The following is a 15251-nucleotide window of genomic DNA, read 5'->3' as shown; positions in this document are numbered from 1 at the left end:
GCACTGGTTCAAGACCCAGCTGTTCCACTTCCGATCCAGCTCTCTGCTATGGCTTGGGAAAGCAGTAGAAGATGGGCCAAGTCCTTGGGCCCCTGCACTCATGTGGGAGATCCAAAAGAAGCTTCTGGCTCCTGGCTTCGGATTGACACAGCTCTGGCTGCTGTAGCCACTTGGGGAGTGAACCAGCAGATGGAAGACTTCTCTCTCTCTCTCTCTGCCTCTGCCTCTCTGTAACTCTGCCTTTCAAATAAATAAATAAATCTAAAAAAGAGAGAGAGAGAGACAACATAGAAAAGAGAATAAAGAGAAGAAAAATTTAAAAGCAAACAATGATATCCTCCTCACACAGACTTAAAATAGAAGGAAGCTCGACATTTAATCCAGAAGGTCCAATATCTGAAGAAAAAGAGTTCTACAAAGGCAACGTCATACAAGACAGCTTCTCTCAATGAAGTTAACAGCAGCCAGCTTCAGAAAGACAACTAGTGTCTAGAGTTGTATTAGGATATATCACTATGAAATTCCAGGTACAGAGAGTGAAATCATGATACTTACAAGCTCCAGGATTCAGAGGTCAAAGTTCTGGGAATCAGAACAGAGTGGCTACTTTGGTTGGAACACCTAGATGTTAGTAGAGAAAGGATCCTACCTACAAAACACTAAAAATATGTTCTGGGGATGATGTTGTAGATCTCCACTTCAGATACAGCTCCTTGCTGATGCGCCAGGGAAAATAGCAGAGGATGGCCCAAATACTTTTGACCCTGCACCCATGTGGGAGACCCAGAGGAAGCTCTCGGCTCCTGGCTTCGTCCTGGCCCTTACAGCTACTGGGGGAGTGAACCAACTGATGGGAGAGTGCTCTCTCTCTCTTTCTCTGTAACTCGGTTTTTCAATAAATAAAATAAATTTTTAAGAAAGAAAATTTCCTACCTAAAATTCTATGCTCAAACCATGAAATAAATGTAAAGCATATGATAAAGACATTTTCAAACATCCTCAAAATTTTTTTTCTCCTGTGGAACTTTACTGAGGAAGTTACACAAGGATATGCTTCAGCATCATGAAGAGCATCAAAGACCTAAGACATGAGGCCCGGGAAACAGAGCAGCCAACAGAGGGGCGTGGGATGGGGAATTCTCGGGGTGCTGGAAAAGGGAAACAGCCCCCATGAGTGCTGCAGCAGGTCTGGGAACTATGGGAAAGAGGGGTGAGTCCAGGAAACAAACTCATCTAGCCAGTTACCCAGCTTTCAGCAGACACACACTCACTCTCTTTCAGTGTCTCAGGGTAAACAGAAAGGTATACCACAACCAAATAAATTAGGCAATCTTTAATCGAGAGAAACAAGTGGGCAAGAAAATACGATCATAATGCATTATTAGCCTCACCTATGACTATTATTTTTAGTCACTATAATGCAAATATTGAAAGCTGACATAACCATACTGTGAGGGTATGTGGAGAAGGGTGTGTGGGGTGGCAGAATAGGGGGAGGAACCATGAGAGCAAACATAATCTATCTTCATCTGTCATTATCTGAAAATAAGTAAAACCAAAATAAAATAGGTACACACATACATATAGCATTTAAAAACACAGACATAACTATCAGAAGAAATAGATAAAAAAAAAATTGTAAGGGAGGAGGGGGAGTACTGCCTTTAAAACTGCATACATGTATTACCTTGACAGAAAATGGACATGAGCAAAAACAAGTGGAATAGAGAGTGAGTTCATCATCATTATTTTTAAATCTCCCACTAATGATAATTTACTCTGTTGCTCTCATTCCCTTCTCTTGTTTACCTGGGCTTTTTGGAGGGGGGTGCGCCATCACTGAAGAATCCAAAAATCTCGTCTATATCAGAGGCCTGGCTCCCTGTAGAAGCCATCCAGTTTCTAAAATAGATTAAACACCATGGACCATGATTAGATCTGTAAAGTACACTATTCACAACAGCACACACATAAACAGTTTTCATAACCTCTATACCCTTAACCATGTTTTAGAAGTATCTCTTGCTTATTAACGCATTTGTTAATTAACACACATTCCAAACTGAAGGAATTAAATCAGTCTAATAGAAGTTAGGTTCAAAATTGCAGACTTGGGTGTTCCACACTGCATTCCTTTTCCATTCTTGAAGATGCCCACCCCCAGCCAAAAAACGACCATCGTCAACTTGGGTCAATTAGCGGCTATCACTCCTCAAATACCTGCTATGCTCCCACAAGACAGGTCTGGGGAAACAGGATAAAATTTACCTTTGGAAGTAGGCTAGCAGCCTCCCATTACCCATTTACTCTCTCAACTGAAGAAAGCTCAGGTCAAGAATAGAACAATCCATACTCATTCGCTGATCGTTAGACATTCCGTGTGGCTGGACAGGCAGCAGGGCATGTCTTTCTGTCTGAACATGCAGTACACTCTTAAATCATGCTCATGTGACAAATGCAGAGAGGTATTATGAAGCAAAGATGAACAATCACCAATTATGTCCAGGTGCCGAGAACAGTCAAAGTGAAAGGATTACCATGGATTAGAATGAGAACCATAAAGAAAGGTTTTATAAAAAAAAAAAAAAAAAAGAGAGAGAGAGAGAGAGAGAGATGAATTAATTTGAAAGGCAGTTATGGAAAGGCGGAGGATGAGAAGGGGAGGGAGATCTTCCATCCTTTGGTTCACTACCCAAATCCAGATCTCCCACATGGGTGACAGGGGCCATCTTCCACTGCCTTCCCAGGTACATCAGCAGGGAGTTGGGCTGGAAGTAGAGCAGCCAAGACTTGAACCCACACTCTGATATGGGATGTTGGCAGCTTAATGTGCTGTGTCACAATGCCAGTCCCAAAGAAAGTTTGGTTGCTCAAAATTTCATTAAACTTTAATCAAAGGACTGTTACACATTTAAAACAAGCAATAATATTTTAAATACTACACAGAATGGAAGACAATGCAAACTTCTACCAGGCTGGGGTTGTTTTCACATTCCACTGTCGATACTTAGAAAAAACTGAATTACTAATAATTAGACATTTAATGTTTTATCAGAAAGTGTTTTTCTTTTAATAAAGCATATTTTAACGTTTGCTGAATTAATTTTTCTGGTAAACAGAAAACCCAGATCTTCACCCTATTTTCCATCATACATATTTGATTGCATAACCATTGGGAAAATTAGGTATCATAAAATCACTGACATGAGAGCGGACAGGTAGAGCACCTTTCTAATCAAATTTTTGATTCGATTAGTGAGAAAGTTGGGGATCAAGAGAAGACAGATGAAGCACACAACCCAGCAAACCCTGCCCCAATTTGATCATCTGTGGCACCTGTTCCAGGCAACTATTCCTTTTTATTTCTTTTTAAAGATTTATTTATTTGAACAGCAGAGTTACAGAGAGAGCATAGAATCTTCCACTGGTTCATTTCCCAGATGGCTGCAAAGGCCAGGGTTAGGCCAGGCAGAAGCCAGGCGCCAGGAGCTTCATCCGGGTGTTCCCCTCCATGGGCCATCTTCCATTGCTTCTCCCAGACCAACAGCAGGGAGCTGGATCAGAGATGGAGCAGCTGGGACTCAAACCAGTGTCCATACGGGATACAGGCACTGCAGGCCGCAGCTTCACCTGCCACAACGCTGGCCCTAGTTATTCTTGAGGCAGGCATCTGGCACAGTGGTTAAACTGCTGCTTGGGGACACTCGCATGCCATATTTCAGTGCCTGAGTTTGAGTACTGGCGCCATTCTCCCTTCCAACTTCCTGCTAATGCACACCCTGGGAGGCTATAGGTGATGAGTCAAGTACTTGGATCCCTGTCACCCACATGGGAGGTATGGATTGAGTTTCTGATCCTGGCTTCTGTCTGGCCAAGCCCTCTCTCTGCCCACCAAATGAAATTTTAAAAAAATTTAAGTAACTATTCCTAAAAATAAAGCCAATTAATTACAAAAAATGTATCTGTTTCTGGGCCTCACTGAATCAGATCTTCAAGGGATTCCGATGATAGGGCAAACAAAACATAGCTAAATAAAATGCAAACTCAATTTTTCTAGAACCCAACTATTTTGCTAAAAGCAGGAGGTGCGCCACAGTAGCCAAGTCCCTCTCTTGAAGTGTATGTATCATCTATCAGTCTATAGCTTCTGGTTTGTGAACACCACCAGGCAGGATGTCATCGCCATCAAAGTACTTTCAAAAAGTTTTAATTTCTGTGAAGCCATTTTCCACTCTAAAATCTACGCTGGAGACCAACAAATCTGCAACAGAAAGGTGATACCTTCTCCCATGGACAGAACAACCTGTCATTTCGGGGGTATTGTTAAAAGACACACAAGGAAAAATATGTGTGCTAATGCTCTTTCCTTCAACATAGTTCTATCAACTCACCATCTAAACAAATTACATCCAAACACTGTGTGCTGAGCAACGGCAAAGGGAACTGTACAGAGAAATTAGTGTTTATTAAGATTTGAAGACAGCCATCTTCAGAACTGAATACTCAATTCGGCTACTAGAGTTTTATTTAAGCAAACTCTGGTAGCGCTGATTCAAGCCATGTACTATTTATAAATATTAACTCTTTAAAACTCTATAACCTTAAGGGGCAATACAAATTAAACATCCCTAAACTGCAAACTCAAATCTGAAATCCAAAATGCTTCAAAATCGAAAGCTTTTTGGGCACCAACATGACACCACAAGTGGGAAATTTCACACCATAGAATTTGTTTCACGCACAAAACTATCAAAAACATTGTACAAAATTCAGACCATGTATATAAGGTACACATAAAACAAATAAATTTCATGTGTCCTATCCAAGATAACTCAAATATTCCAAATCTCCCAAAAAAATAAAACTTGAAATGCTTCTGGTCACAAGCATTTCAGATAATATACAAATACAGGTTGAGTGTCTCTTATTATCCTATTTTACAGGTGGAAAACTGAGGCAAAAACAGGTTGGTACTTGGTAGTACCACAATGCAAACATGGCAACTCTGCTTCCCAAATCTATGCTCTTAACTACACCATTACTAACTAAAAACATTCTCCAAGCATTTGCTTTCCAGCTTAAAAACAAAAAACTTCAGTCCAAAGCCTTCAAAAAGAAAGCACCTACGTTTTAGAAAGCAAACTCACTTGAAGTAACTCTGCAAAGTGCTTCAGTTGCTTTGTAACTAGAGGCCCAGGGATGGCATCACAGATTAATAATCATCACATGGCTACATGCAGAAGCTGGAAAGTACTTTTTGTGTTTTTCTGGTGACAGCACTACTTCTTACATTCTTCTCACCACCACTAACCAACCAGAGCCCCAGATCAGTCTTTCACTTTCCCCTGGAAAATATGCAGGATCACTTTTTTTTTTTTTTTTAAGATTTAACAGAGAGGGAGAAACAGAGGTCTTTCATCCGCTGTTCATTCCCCAAATGTCTGCAAAGGCCGTAGGTGAGCCTATCCAAAGCCAGGAGCCAGGAGCTTCTTCCAGGTCTCCCACACGGGTGCAGGGGCCCTAGCACTTGGCTTTCCCAAGCCATAGGCAGAGAGCTGGATCAGAAATGGAGCAGCCGGAACACGAATCGGGGCCCATATGGGGTGCTGGTGCCTCAGGCAGAGACTTAGCGTACTACACCACAGCACTGGCCCCAAGATCACTTTTGCTGGGTTCTAATTCTGTCAAATGGTCAATTCCAGATGTCTACACCTGAACATGAAGCTTTTTGACTTTTTCCCTTTTCTGAGTCAACTGCTCTCTAGGTCCATTCCATCTACCATAATTTAATTAAAGTACATATGGCCAAGAGGTCCTGACTGCATGCTCTGGGTTCTCTTACCCAGGAATTGAAGAAGAAATAAGTCCACAGGCTTGGGGAGTGAACCAGCAGAGGGAAGACCTTTCTCTGTCTCTCCCTCTCACTGTCTATAACTGCCTGTCAAATAAAAAAAAAAATTAAAAAAGGAAAGGCTGCAGTTTACACCACACAACTAAACACATGATCCTATATTCATTCCTGTTTTCTTCAGTCTAAAGGGTGTGGCACACAATGCAATCCCACAAGGACATCTCAGTAGCATATACAAGTAAGCCACACTTTACTCCTCCCACAGTAATATTTGTGATGGTGGTGGGGAACTCATTTTAGTACGTACCCTAAACAATATGTAGTCATTGCTAAAGAGTTTCAAAGCTAACTGTGAAAACCCGACCCAGAGTTCCTAACATGCATCAACCAGCTCACACAGCAATCTTTCTCTTTTCTTTTGTTCTTTTAAGATTTATTTATTTGAAAGGCAGAGTTAGAGAGAGAGGAAGACAGAGAGAGATCTTCCATCAGCTGGTTCACTCCCCAAATGGCCACAATGGCCAGGGCTGGGCCAGGCCAAAGCCAGGAGCTTCATCTAGGTCTCCCACATAGGTGGCAAGGGCCCAAGCACTTGAACCATTTTCCACTGCCCTCCCAGGTGCATTAGCGGGGAGCTGGGACAGAAGTGGAGCAGCCAGGACACAAACCCGCACCCAAGAGGCATGCTGGCATTGTAGGCAGCAGCTTAACATGGTACGCCACAACACCGGCCCCACAGTAATTTCTTTACATGGTCGCTAGTTGAGTTTATTTCAGTGTGATCTGCTATGTATATGAGAAGTGGAAATGTTTTCCTGCCACAAGAAAACAAAGGCAATGACCTGTGGCAGGGTCTTCATTACTCCAATTACTGCTAAGCCACTGAGAAATCCTTCAGTGGCAACAGAGTACAGCAAAATAAAAGCCAGACACTTGGTAAGCACTGGGAAAAGTACTGGCAACCTCATTAGCAAAAACGTGAAAGCCAAAGTCTCCACAGGAGATAGAAAACTTCGACTCTGAAACTTGTCACCCTGGCAGGAAACAGAATGCTTATATCTAATAGGCTTTAAAAAAAAAAAAAAAAAAAGAGGCAAGTTTTCTAGGAAAAATCCAGTACGCCACACATGAAAGGGACAGGTTAGCAGAGGGAACTTAAGTGTGTGCATGCTAGAGAACCTGAGGTTTGCAAAGAATCTCAGAGGCTTCTACTTCTACAGGGTCTTGTGCTGCAGACAGCAAACCCGGCCTAATCTCCGCTGGGGAGCCACGGGGAAGGCCCAGCCTGCCCTGTCACCGTGTGGATGCTGCTGTTCTGCCAGTGGACACTTTTCAGCTGCAACACGCAGCACGCTGCAAGGAAGTCACCACAGTGCACTTTGGTAGATGGGCACACGGAATAAATAAGAGGAAAGTTCTCATTCTCTTTTGCATATTTTTTGTGGGAAATAAAGGATCTCCAAAAGACTAGCTTGAAAAGGAGGTACATTTCGTGCCTGAAAAGGGTGAGCTGTAATTCCAGTAAGCTTCCCTGCCTCAGTTTCAACAGGGAAAACAATGACTGGAACGAAAAATGACTTATTTCTCTTGTGTAAATGTAGACAAGGGTTAACTTCACTTTCTAAGGGCTTGAGAAGAAACCAAACCCCGCTCACTGTGGCTCCTGGCCTCATTCCCGTGCATCTGTTTTCCAGCAACTCCGAGGGAAGAGAGGAAGAAAAGCTACCCAGTATGAGGTTCTACAAGAGAACACTCAAAAAGCTCAACCAACCAACAAACCCAATAAAAAATGTTGCCAGTGCAGCTCATGTGTTTAGTTGTGTGGTGTAAACTGCAGCCTTTCCTTTTTTAATTTTTTTTTTATTTGACAGGCAGAGTTATAGACAGTGAGAGGGAGAGACAGAGAAAGGTCTTCCCTCTGCTGGTTCACTCCCCAAATGGCCGCCACAGCCAGCGCTGCGCCAATCCGAAGCCATGAGCAGGGTGCTTCCTCCTGGTCTCCCACGGGGTGCAGGGCCCAAGCACTTGGGCCATCCTCCACTGCACTCCCGGGCCACAGCCGAGAGCTGGACTGGAAGAGGGGCAACCGGGACTAGAACCTGGAGTGCACATGGGATGCCAGCGCCGCAGGCCCCCTGCAGCCTTTTCTTTCCACATACAAAGCCAAGGTGCCACTTCCCTGCCCAGTGCACACAGAAACAGGAATTAAGTCTGCCTGTGCCGGGATTCAACTCCTCGTGCACGCTGTCCTGAAGACCTTTGGGACTGAGATGGATCACCCCAAATTCTAGAAGGTCATCCATCTGACTCCAGTCCCCAAATAATCTGTACTGGTATGCCAGGCTCAAGAAAGCAGATGTTTATATCAGCGACTTTCAATTCTAAAGCCGAAACAACACATCACTTCAAGAAAGAATAACGGAACACCAAATTAAAATCTGATGTGAATTAGAAATTGGTGGCTAGAGGTGACAATTTTATCGTGGAAAGAATGACAACTTCTCTCTGGTCAGTGCTTTCTCTCTTGTGAAGCCTCTGGGAAGGTCTATCCTGAAAACAGTATCATATGATTTTAGGGAAGGAGGCTTTAAAAAATAAGCCATAAAAATATTTCCTATATATCAGTAGTACAATCTTACAAACAATTCCATCAGAAATGATAGGTTATTCATTAACAATGAAATTATGCAAATATTCAGGGTCAAGATTTTATGTTCTAGTGAGTTCGTGGTAATTAAGTTCCTATTATTAAAACAGTGAGTGGTGTATGATTGTACTTCCAACTGCTTACTCTTCATGCCAACAGAGTATGTACTAAAACACTGCATACAGGGGCAGGCACCTGGTCTGGCAGTTGGGATACTTGCATCCCATACCAGAGCGCTTGAGTTTGAATCCCAGTTCTGCTCTCCATTCCAATTTCCTACTGATGCAGACCTGGGGAAGCAGCAGGTGAGGGCTCAAGTGGTTGGGTTGCTGCCACCCATATGGGACACCTGGACTGAGTTTGGCCTGGCCCCGTCCAGGCAGTTGTGGATATTTGGGGAGTGAACCAGTAGGTGGGAGATCTCTCTGTGTCCCTCTGTTTCTCAAATTAAAAAAAAAAAAGAAATGCTGTGTACAAATACAGATTCTTCCAAGTCTGGGAGATCCCAGAAGATGCTATCATTACAGTCTGTAAGCTGACATCTGACAAATCTTAATAAAGAGAAGACTTTTCTTTCATAATAAAAATAAAAATAAGAATGTTTAATAAGTACAGCTTGAATAATGTTCAGCTGCCTCAGGTTTTCTGACTTACAGAGTACTGAAAATTAAAAAAAAAACTTTGAGAATAAAACACAGCCTTAAAAATTAAAAAATTAGTACTATGTTGACACCATGAAGCTTGGCAAATTGTATATGAACCCCCCACCTCAAGTGTAGCTATCAGTAGTGATCAGGTGAACTCACCAGCAACAATAGGAGAAACATCATGGAGGTCCCCACATAGTGAGCATGGACTCCAAATCTCATTAAATAGCCAAACCAAGGGCAGATGAAAGAAACAAAGTATATGTAGTTTTCATTTATTCTTAAATCAAGCAAAAGGACAATAAATTAAGTGTTCTACACATTAACATAAGCCAAAATAAGTCACTCAAGTCTAACATACTGATTAAAAGATTACTTTCAAGTTCAAGTCCACAGTAGTTTAAACAGATACAAAACAGCTTAAAAAAAATTGAAGACACCCATCATAGGTTCTTAACTATATTTAAACCTTGTTATCAGGGCCAGGCATATGATGCAGCAGTGAAAACACCACTTGGGATGCCTGTGTCACACTTCAGAGTACTTAGGTTCAAGTTCTGACTCTGCTTCCAATTCCAGCTTCCTGTTCTGTGCAGCCTGGGAGGGAGCAGGTGATGGCTCAAGTAGTCAGGTCCCTGCCACCCACATGGGAGACCCTGGACTTCGGCTATATCTGGGGAGTGAACCAGCAGGTGGGAGACCTCTGTTTAGTCCATCTCTGTCTCTCTCTGCCTTTCAAACAAATAAAAAATACATAAATATAAGAAAACCTTCAAAGCTTATCAAAATAGCTTAATTAAATTATCTTAATTTTATAATTTTTTTAAAGATTATTTATTTATTTGAAAGAGTTACAGAGAGAAAGGAGAGGCAGAGAGAGAGAGAGAGAGAGGTCTTCCATCCAATGGTTCACTCCCCAATTGGCCGCAACGCCTGGAGCTGTACCAATCCGAAGCCAGGAGCTTCTTCTGGGTCTCCCTCGTAAGTGCAGGGGCCCAAGGACTTGGCCCATCTTCCACCGCTTTCCCAGGCCATAGCAGAGAGCAGGATTGGAAGTGGAGCAGCCAGGTCTTGAACCAGCGCCCATATAGGATGCCGGTACTTCAGGCCAGGGCGTTAACCCGCTGTGCCACAGCGCAAGCCCCTCTTAATTTTGTAATTCAGCAGCTATTAAACACCCACTGAATGTTCCTTCCTAGAACTGGCAATGGAAACGGAGGCTAGAGAGTCTGTTGCCTTTCCTTTTAAGAAAAAAGAGGTTACATATACTACTAGACTTTGGGGTAGTGTGTATGCAATCCTGCCTAGAGGAAGGAGAGAAAGGGCCTGCTAAAACTTCTCAACGGCCTACCCAACTTGCAGTTACATGAACTTGTACCATTTTCCTTTTTCACTGTTAGAAAGTGGAATGTCTAGTCCCAGAAGGTCAAATGCTTCTGAACATTTTCTTTTGTAATCTTACCTCAGCTTCAGCCTCATGGGAAACTAAGCTAGAAACAACAAACAGCAAGTCAGAGAACAGGATTCAAATATAAAAAGACCATGACAAACCAGGAAAGGATGCAATCAGCTGTTTTTAAGAAACTGCAAACAGATACTTCACTTAGGAAAAATAAAATTCAGAAACAACATGGGGAAAAACCTCAGCCGTGGGCAAGTATGGCTGCAACAGCTCTTCACTGGCTAAACTGCACATGTGTCTTCATAGAGTATTAAGTGTCCAAAACTAAGTTGATGCTGTATGTCCCTGCCCATGACACATTGGACATGCACATGACATTGGCAACATTCTTCTACATCGGTCATTGGTTAAGACCTTATAAAAGTAGTATGCCCTATTTAAGAAGGAAAATCTAAGAAACACATGGAAAATTTCATTGAGACTAAGAACAAAACATGTAGACTGCCACATAAAAATTTTAGAAAGAGAGACGAGTATTTGGCTCAGCAGTTAAATGCTGTTTGGGATGCCAACATCCCATACTGGGGTGCCCCATGTGAGTCTCGGTTCTGCTCCCCGATTCCAGTTTCCTGCTAATGCCCATCCTGGAAGGCAGGAGACGATGCCTCAAGTACTTGGGTCCCTGACACACATAAAAGACCTAGATAGAATTCTGAGCTCCTGGCTTTGGCCTGACCAGCCCTGGATGTTGTGGGTATTTAGCGAGTGAAGCAGGGGATAGATGTTCTCCCTCTTTAGGTTTCTCTTTCAAGTAAAATGAAAATAAACACATTAGAAAATATAAAAAGAAGGATGTGACACTGCTGAGCTGGGAAGAAATGAGGGACCTGCTGAAACCCACCCTTACAGTACAGTTTTCCCCAACAGAGCCCTATCTTTACTCCATCACTGCCTCTCGTAGAGACAGGCACACTGGCATTCTGCCATCCTTTGCTGTACAACAAAGCACGTGACTTGTAATCTGGAGGTAGACACACTGCAATGGTACAGTCTTCAGCAGTCTCTATCAAACGCTAGGTCTGGAAGCATGGAAACCAACTTAGGCCTCTGCTTGTTCAGCTGCCCTATGAACTGGAATTTAAGAAACCTTGGCATGACCTGGAAATTACCTAATTCAAGGTAGGACAGGAGGCTGCATGTTTACAGATTACCATCTGCAGAATATTCATGGGACGGACATTCTCTGCCTAACTGTTCATTGCTTTGGCATCCGAACTTTTTGAAACTGATGGAGGCGACTCATTCCTAGAAAGCAGAGACATTCCCTCGTTCTCTTAGCCAATCGGAGTTCCTCGAGAGGCCAGGTACATTCCGGCCTTGAGGGCTTAATCTGAAGTGGTTGTCTCGTCTCTTGCAAACACTTTCCCCTAAGATCTGCAGAGGTTTCCAAGTCTTTGCTCACACTGTACTGCTCAGTGATGCTGTCCTAACCGTACTGCTTAAAACGCTTCAACACCACTTCTTCTTATTTCATAGCACACACCACCCCTTAACACACCAATTATAGTTATTAGTCATCTGCCTCCTCCCACTGAAGTGGAAGCAGCCCAAAGATGGGAGCTTTTGTCTGTGTGGTTCACAGCTGCATGCCAAGACTGAGGAACAGTGCCTGGCACACAGTAGGCATTTGCATATTTATTTAGTCAGCTAACTCAGGACACATGTTCACGATGCAAATCACAAGAAAGGAATTTTTTTTGTGAAACAGACGATGCATTTTCAATTGGAAGAAACACCCCGTTACTGCCTTTAATGCAGTGAAGACCACAAACAGTCATTTCAGTTTTTAAACCAAACAAGGGAGGAAACTGTGTTCACAAGTAGATCAACATATCGAGACTGGGCTGGCATCGTGGCTCACTTGCCTAATCCTCCACCTGCGGCGTTGGCATCCCATATGGGCACCGGGTTCTAGTCCCGGTTGCTCCTCTTCCAGTCCAGCTCTCTGCTGTGGCCTGGGAGGGCAGTGGAGGATGGCCCAAGTGCTTGGGTCCCTGTACCCACATGGGAGACCCAGAAGAAGCACCTGGCTCCTGGCTTTGGGCTGGTGCAGCACGCCAGCTGTGGTGGCCATTTGGGGAGTGAACCAACGGAAGGAAGACCTTTCTCTCTGTCTCTCTCTCTCTGTCTATAACTCTACCTGTCAAAAAAAAAAAAAAAATCCAGACTGTGGTTTTTCAGATATGCCAATAGCTACAATATGAACAAAGGTAATCGGATTCTAGCAGGCCAAAGACGGATTTCAGACGTAAACTGATCCCCAGAGCAGATTCTTAAGGGAAGGACTCTTTCTGGTAACTGACTCAAGGCCCTCAGGTTTTGGGCTAAGAAATCAGCTTCTCTTACTTTATATACTAAATCTATCTCCAGTATGAGAACAAAGCACTCTTAAAAAGTCTGCAAAGCATTCAAGAGAAATACCTACGAAGCCTGTCTGAGGGGTGTCTGGGTGTACCCTACACCCCAGCCCCATCTGACATAGGTGACATACACATCGGGTCTGCTTCGGCTCAGCCATCTGGAGGGACCTTGAGCAATCCTTTGTTCTTTATCCACACATTCCTTAACCACTCCCAGACGTGCTCTTCTTAAATTAATCAGCAGCCTTCTTTTTTTGGCATACTGCATCTCTGAAGGCACAACTACCAATCATATTCTTAAAAAAACAATCTCCAACCAGTAAGGGACTCGCCTAGACTGACCTGAAGCCTGCCTCTTCTGCCCAAGCCAAGGTATGTTCACTGTGTGATGATAAATGAAAACTGCTACGCAGTATGCAAACCCCGAATAAAACAGAATCCAACCACTTGGGAACATTGCCCAGGACTCATTAAGTCGTGGGTCTGTGTCTGTCGGGCCTAGGTTGCTCATGCTCTGCCCCCAGTAAACCTTACAGTAACCTTGTCACAGAGCCTGTTTACTTCCCTCAGCAAGTACTTTACAATTAAGAGAAAAAGGAAAGCTTATGCGGCAGCAAAAGGGATTTCAAAACATAAATTGGGTTAAGTCATGGTCTAAAACCATTCCAGTGCTTCTCACTGTGTTTAATCCTCATCGTGGCTACAAGATCTGGCATGATCCGCTTGGCCCTCTGTGGGGGCCTCTCTAGTATCCACAGCGCTCCGTGGCTACCGCAGGGCTCTCTGGGTGCCTGAACACGCCATGTGTCCCTGCTCACAGCCTCTGTTCTGAGTGACACATTTGTAAGTAACACCCACACCCCCATACACACACACACACACACACCCTTAAGTCTCAGTTTGAATGTTACCATCTGGGGCCTGCTTTCCCACCCCCTTCACCCCAAGTGCCTCCTTAGACTTCAGCTCCTTATTTGCATCTCTTAACACTTGAGAGTATTGGCCTCTCCCACACAGCAGCTCTTCTAGCACAAGCACAGTGGCTGCCTTCTGTCCCATTCCAGCCCAGCCCCTAGCAGTTCTCTTAAGCAGCATCCTGCTATGCAGGGAGTAGTACATGTTCAGACGTTTGCTGATCCAAGGACGGTGGACCTACCATGAATTAATTTAAAGTCTCAGAGATTGACTGATACTCCTAATTTTCTGAGCTGTCAAAGCCAGGATGAATGGGTAGAACTGTAGCACTGCCTTCGACACCAAGCAAACGCCTTCTGCGGCTGATTTCCACCACTCCCTGTTTAAGGCTAACAATTATCCCTAACACATCAGCACATCCACATTCTCAGAGGCTGTGGAGGAGTCTTAATCTTTCAGTTTTATCCTGAAAGAAATTCACATGGGAAGAAATTCTGATCACACAGTTGTGTTGAAAAGGAGATTTGTTTTTATAAAACTGAAATCTCAGTGTACTTGCAGTTTCTGGTTTTCCTAAGGGCTGGCCATGATTACATTCTGTATATGCTTGTGGAGTTTAAAATTATAGGAACTTTATTAGCTGCTAGTTGTTGAATTTTCATGTTCAACATCTGCTAAATGCCAGGTACTGTGCTAAGAATACTAATATTATCGCTTTCAGCTCACCTCCACCAAGCACTACATAGCATTTGCAATAAGCCAGGCACTGTTTTCCATACTTCATAAACATTCACTCTTCTGCAAGGCAAAAAGTACTACCATCATGCATCACAAACACCATACATAATGGAAGCAAGGCACACACAAGCTAAGCATCTTTTTTTGTTTGTTTGTTTGTTTTAACTTTTATTTAATGAATATGAATTTCCAAAGTACAGCTTATAGATTACAATGGCTTCCCCCCCATACCGTCCCTCCCACCCACAACCCTCCCCTTTCCCACTCCCTCTCCCCTTTCCCACTCCCTCTCCCCTTCCATTCACATCAAGATTCATTTTCAATTATCTTAATATACAGAAGATCAAGCTAAGCATCTTGCTAAAGGTCGCATAGCTATTACACAACAGACTTGGGACGTGACTCCAGAGTCCATGTTGTTGGCAACACAAAGATGAGTAAGATATGAGCCATACCTTTAAAATGTCTACACCTTTAGGGGAAAGAGAATGGTATACACTCAATAACATGCTTGTGACAAGCGTGTAAGAGGTATACAGATTAACATTAATGTCATATTAACATTATAATGAATATGAACATTCATATGCATGAAAGAGATATGAAAGAGATTAGCACCCTTATAAGAAAA

General features: G+C 43.2%; 1 protein-coding gene across 9 annotated transcripts in view; it reads right to left on the bottom strand.

Moving 5' to 3' along the window:
• Positions 1–15251, bottom strand: part of FAM118B (family with sequence similarity 118 member B) — a 51631-nt gene that overhangs the window by 20141 nt on the left and 16239 nt on the right. For 4 of the 9 annotated variants that reach the window (XM_008259444.4, XM_070048289.1, XM_008259450.4 and 1 more), the window contains one exon: positions 1810–1902. In XM_008259444.4, coding sequence (XP_008257666.1) covers positions 1810–1895 — 86 coding nt within the window. In that variant the 5' untranslated portion in view covers positions 1896–1902. Of the gene's footprint in view, positions 1–1809; positions 1903–5842; positions 5939–9304; positions 9427–15251 lie in introns of those variants that run through there. The other 5 variants (XM_070048285.1, XM_070048290.1, XM_070048288.1 and 2 more) reach the window with 3 other exon arrangements.

The sequence above is a fragment of the Oryctolagus cuniculus genome, chromosome 1, assembly GCF_964237555.1.
Source record: "Oryctolagus cuniculus chromosome 1, mOryCun1.1, whole genome shotgun sequence".
Classification (NCBI taxonomy): domain Eukaryota; kingdom Metazoa; phylum Chordata; class Mammalia; order Lagomorpha; family Leporidae; genus Oryctolagus; species Oryctolagus cuniculus.
The sequence above is the reverse complement of the archived record's forward strand: the minus strand, read 5'-3'. Positions and strand labels throughout refer to the sequence as shown.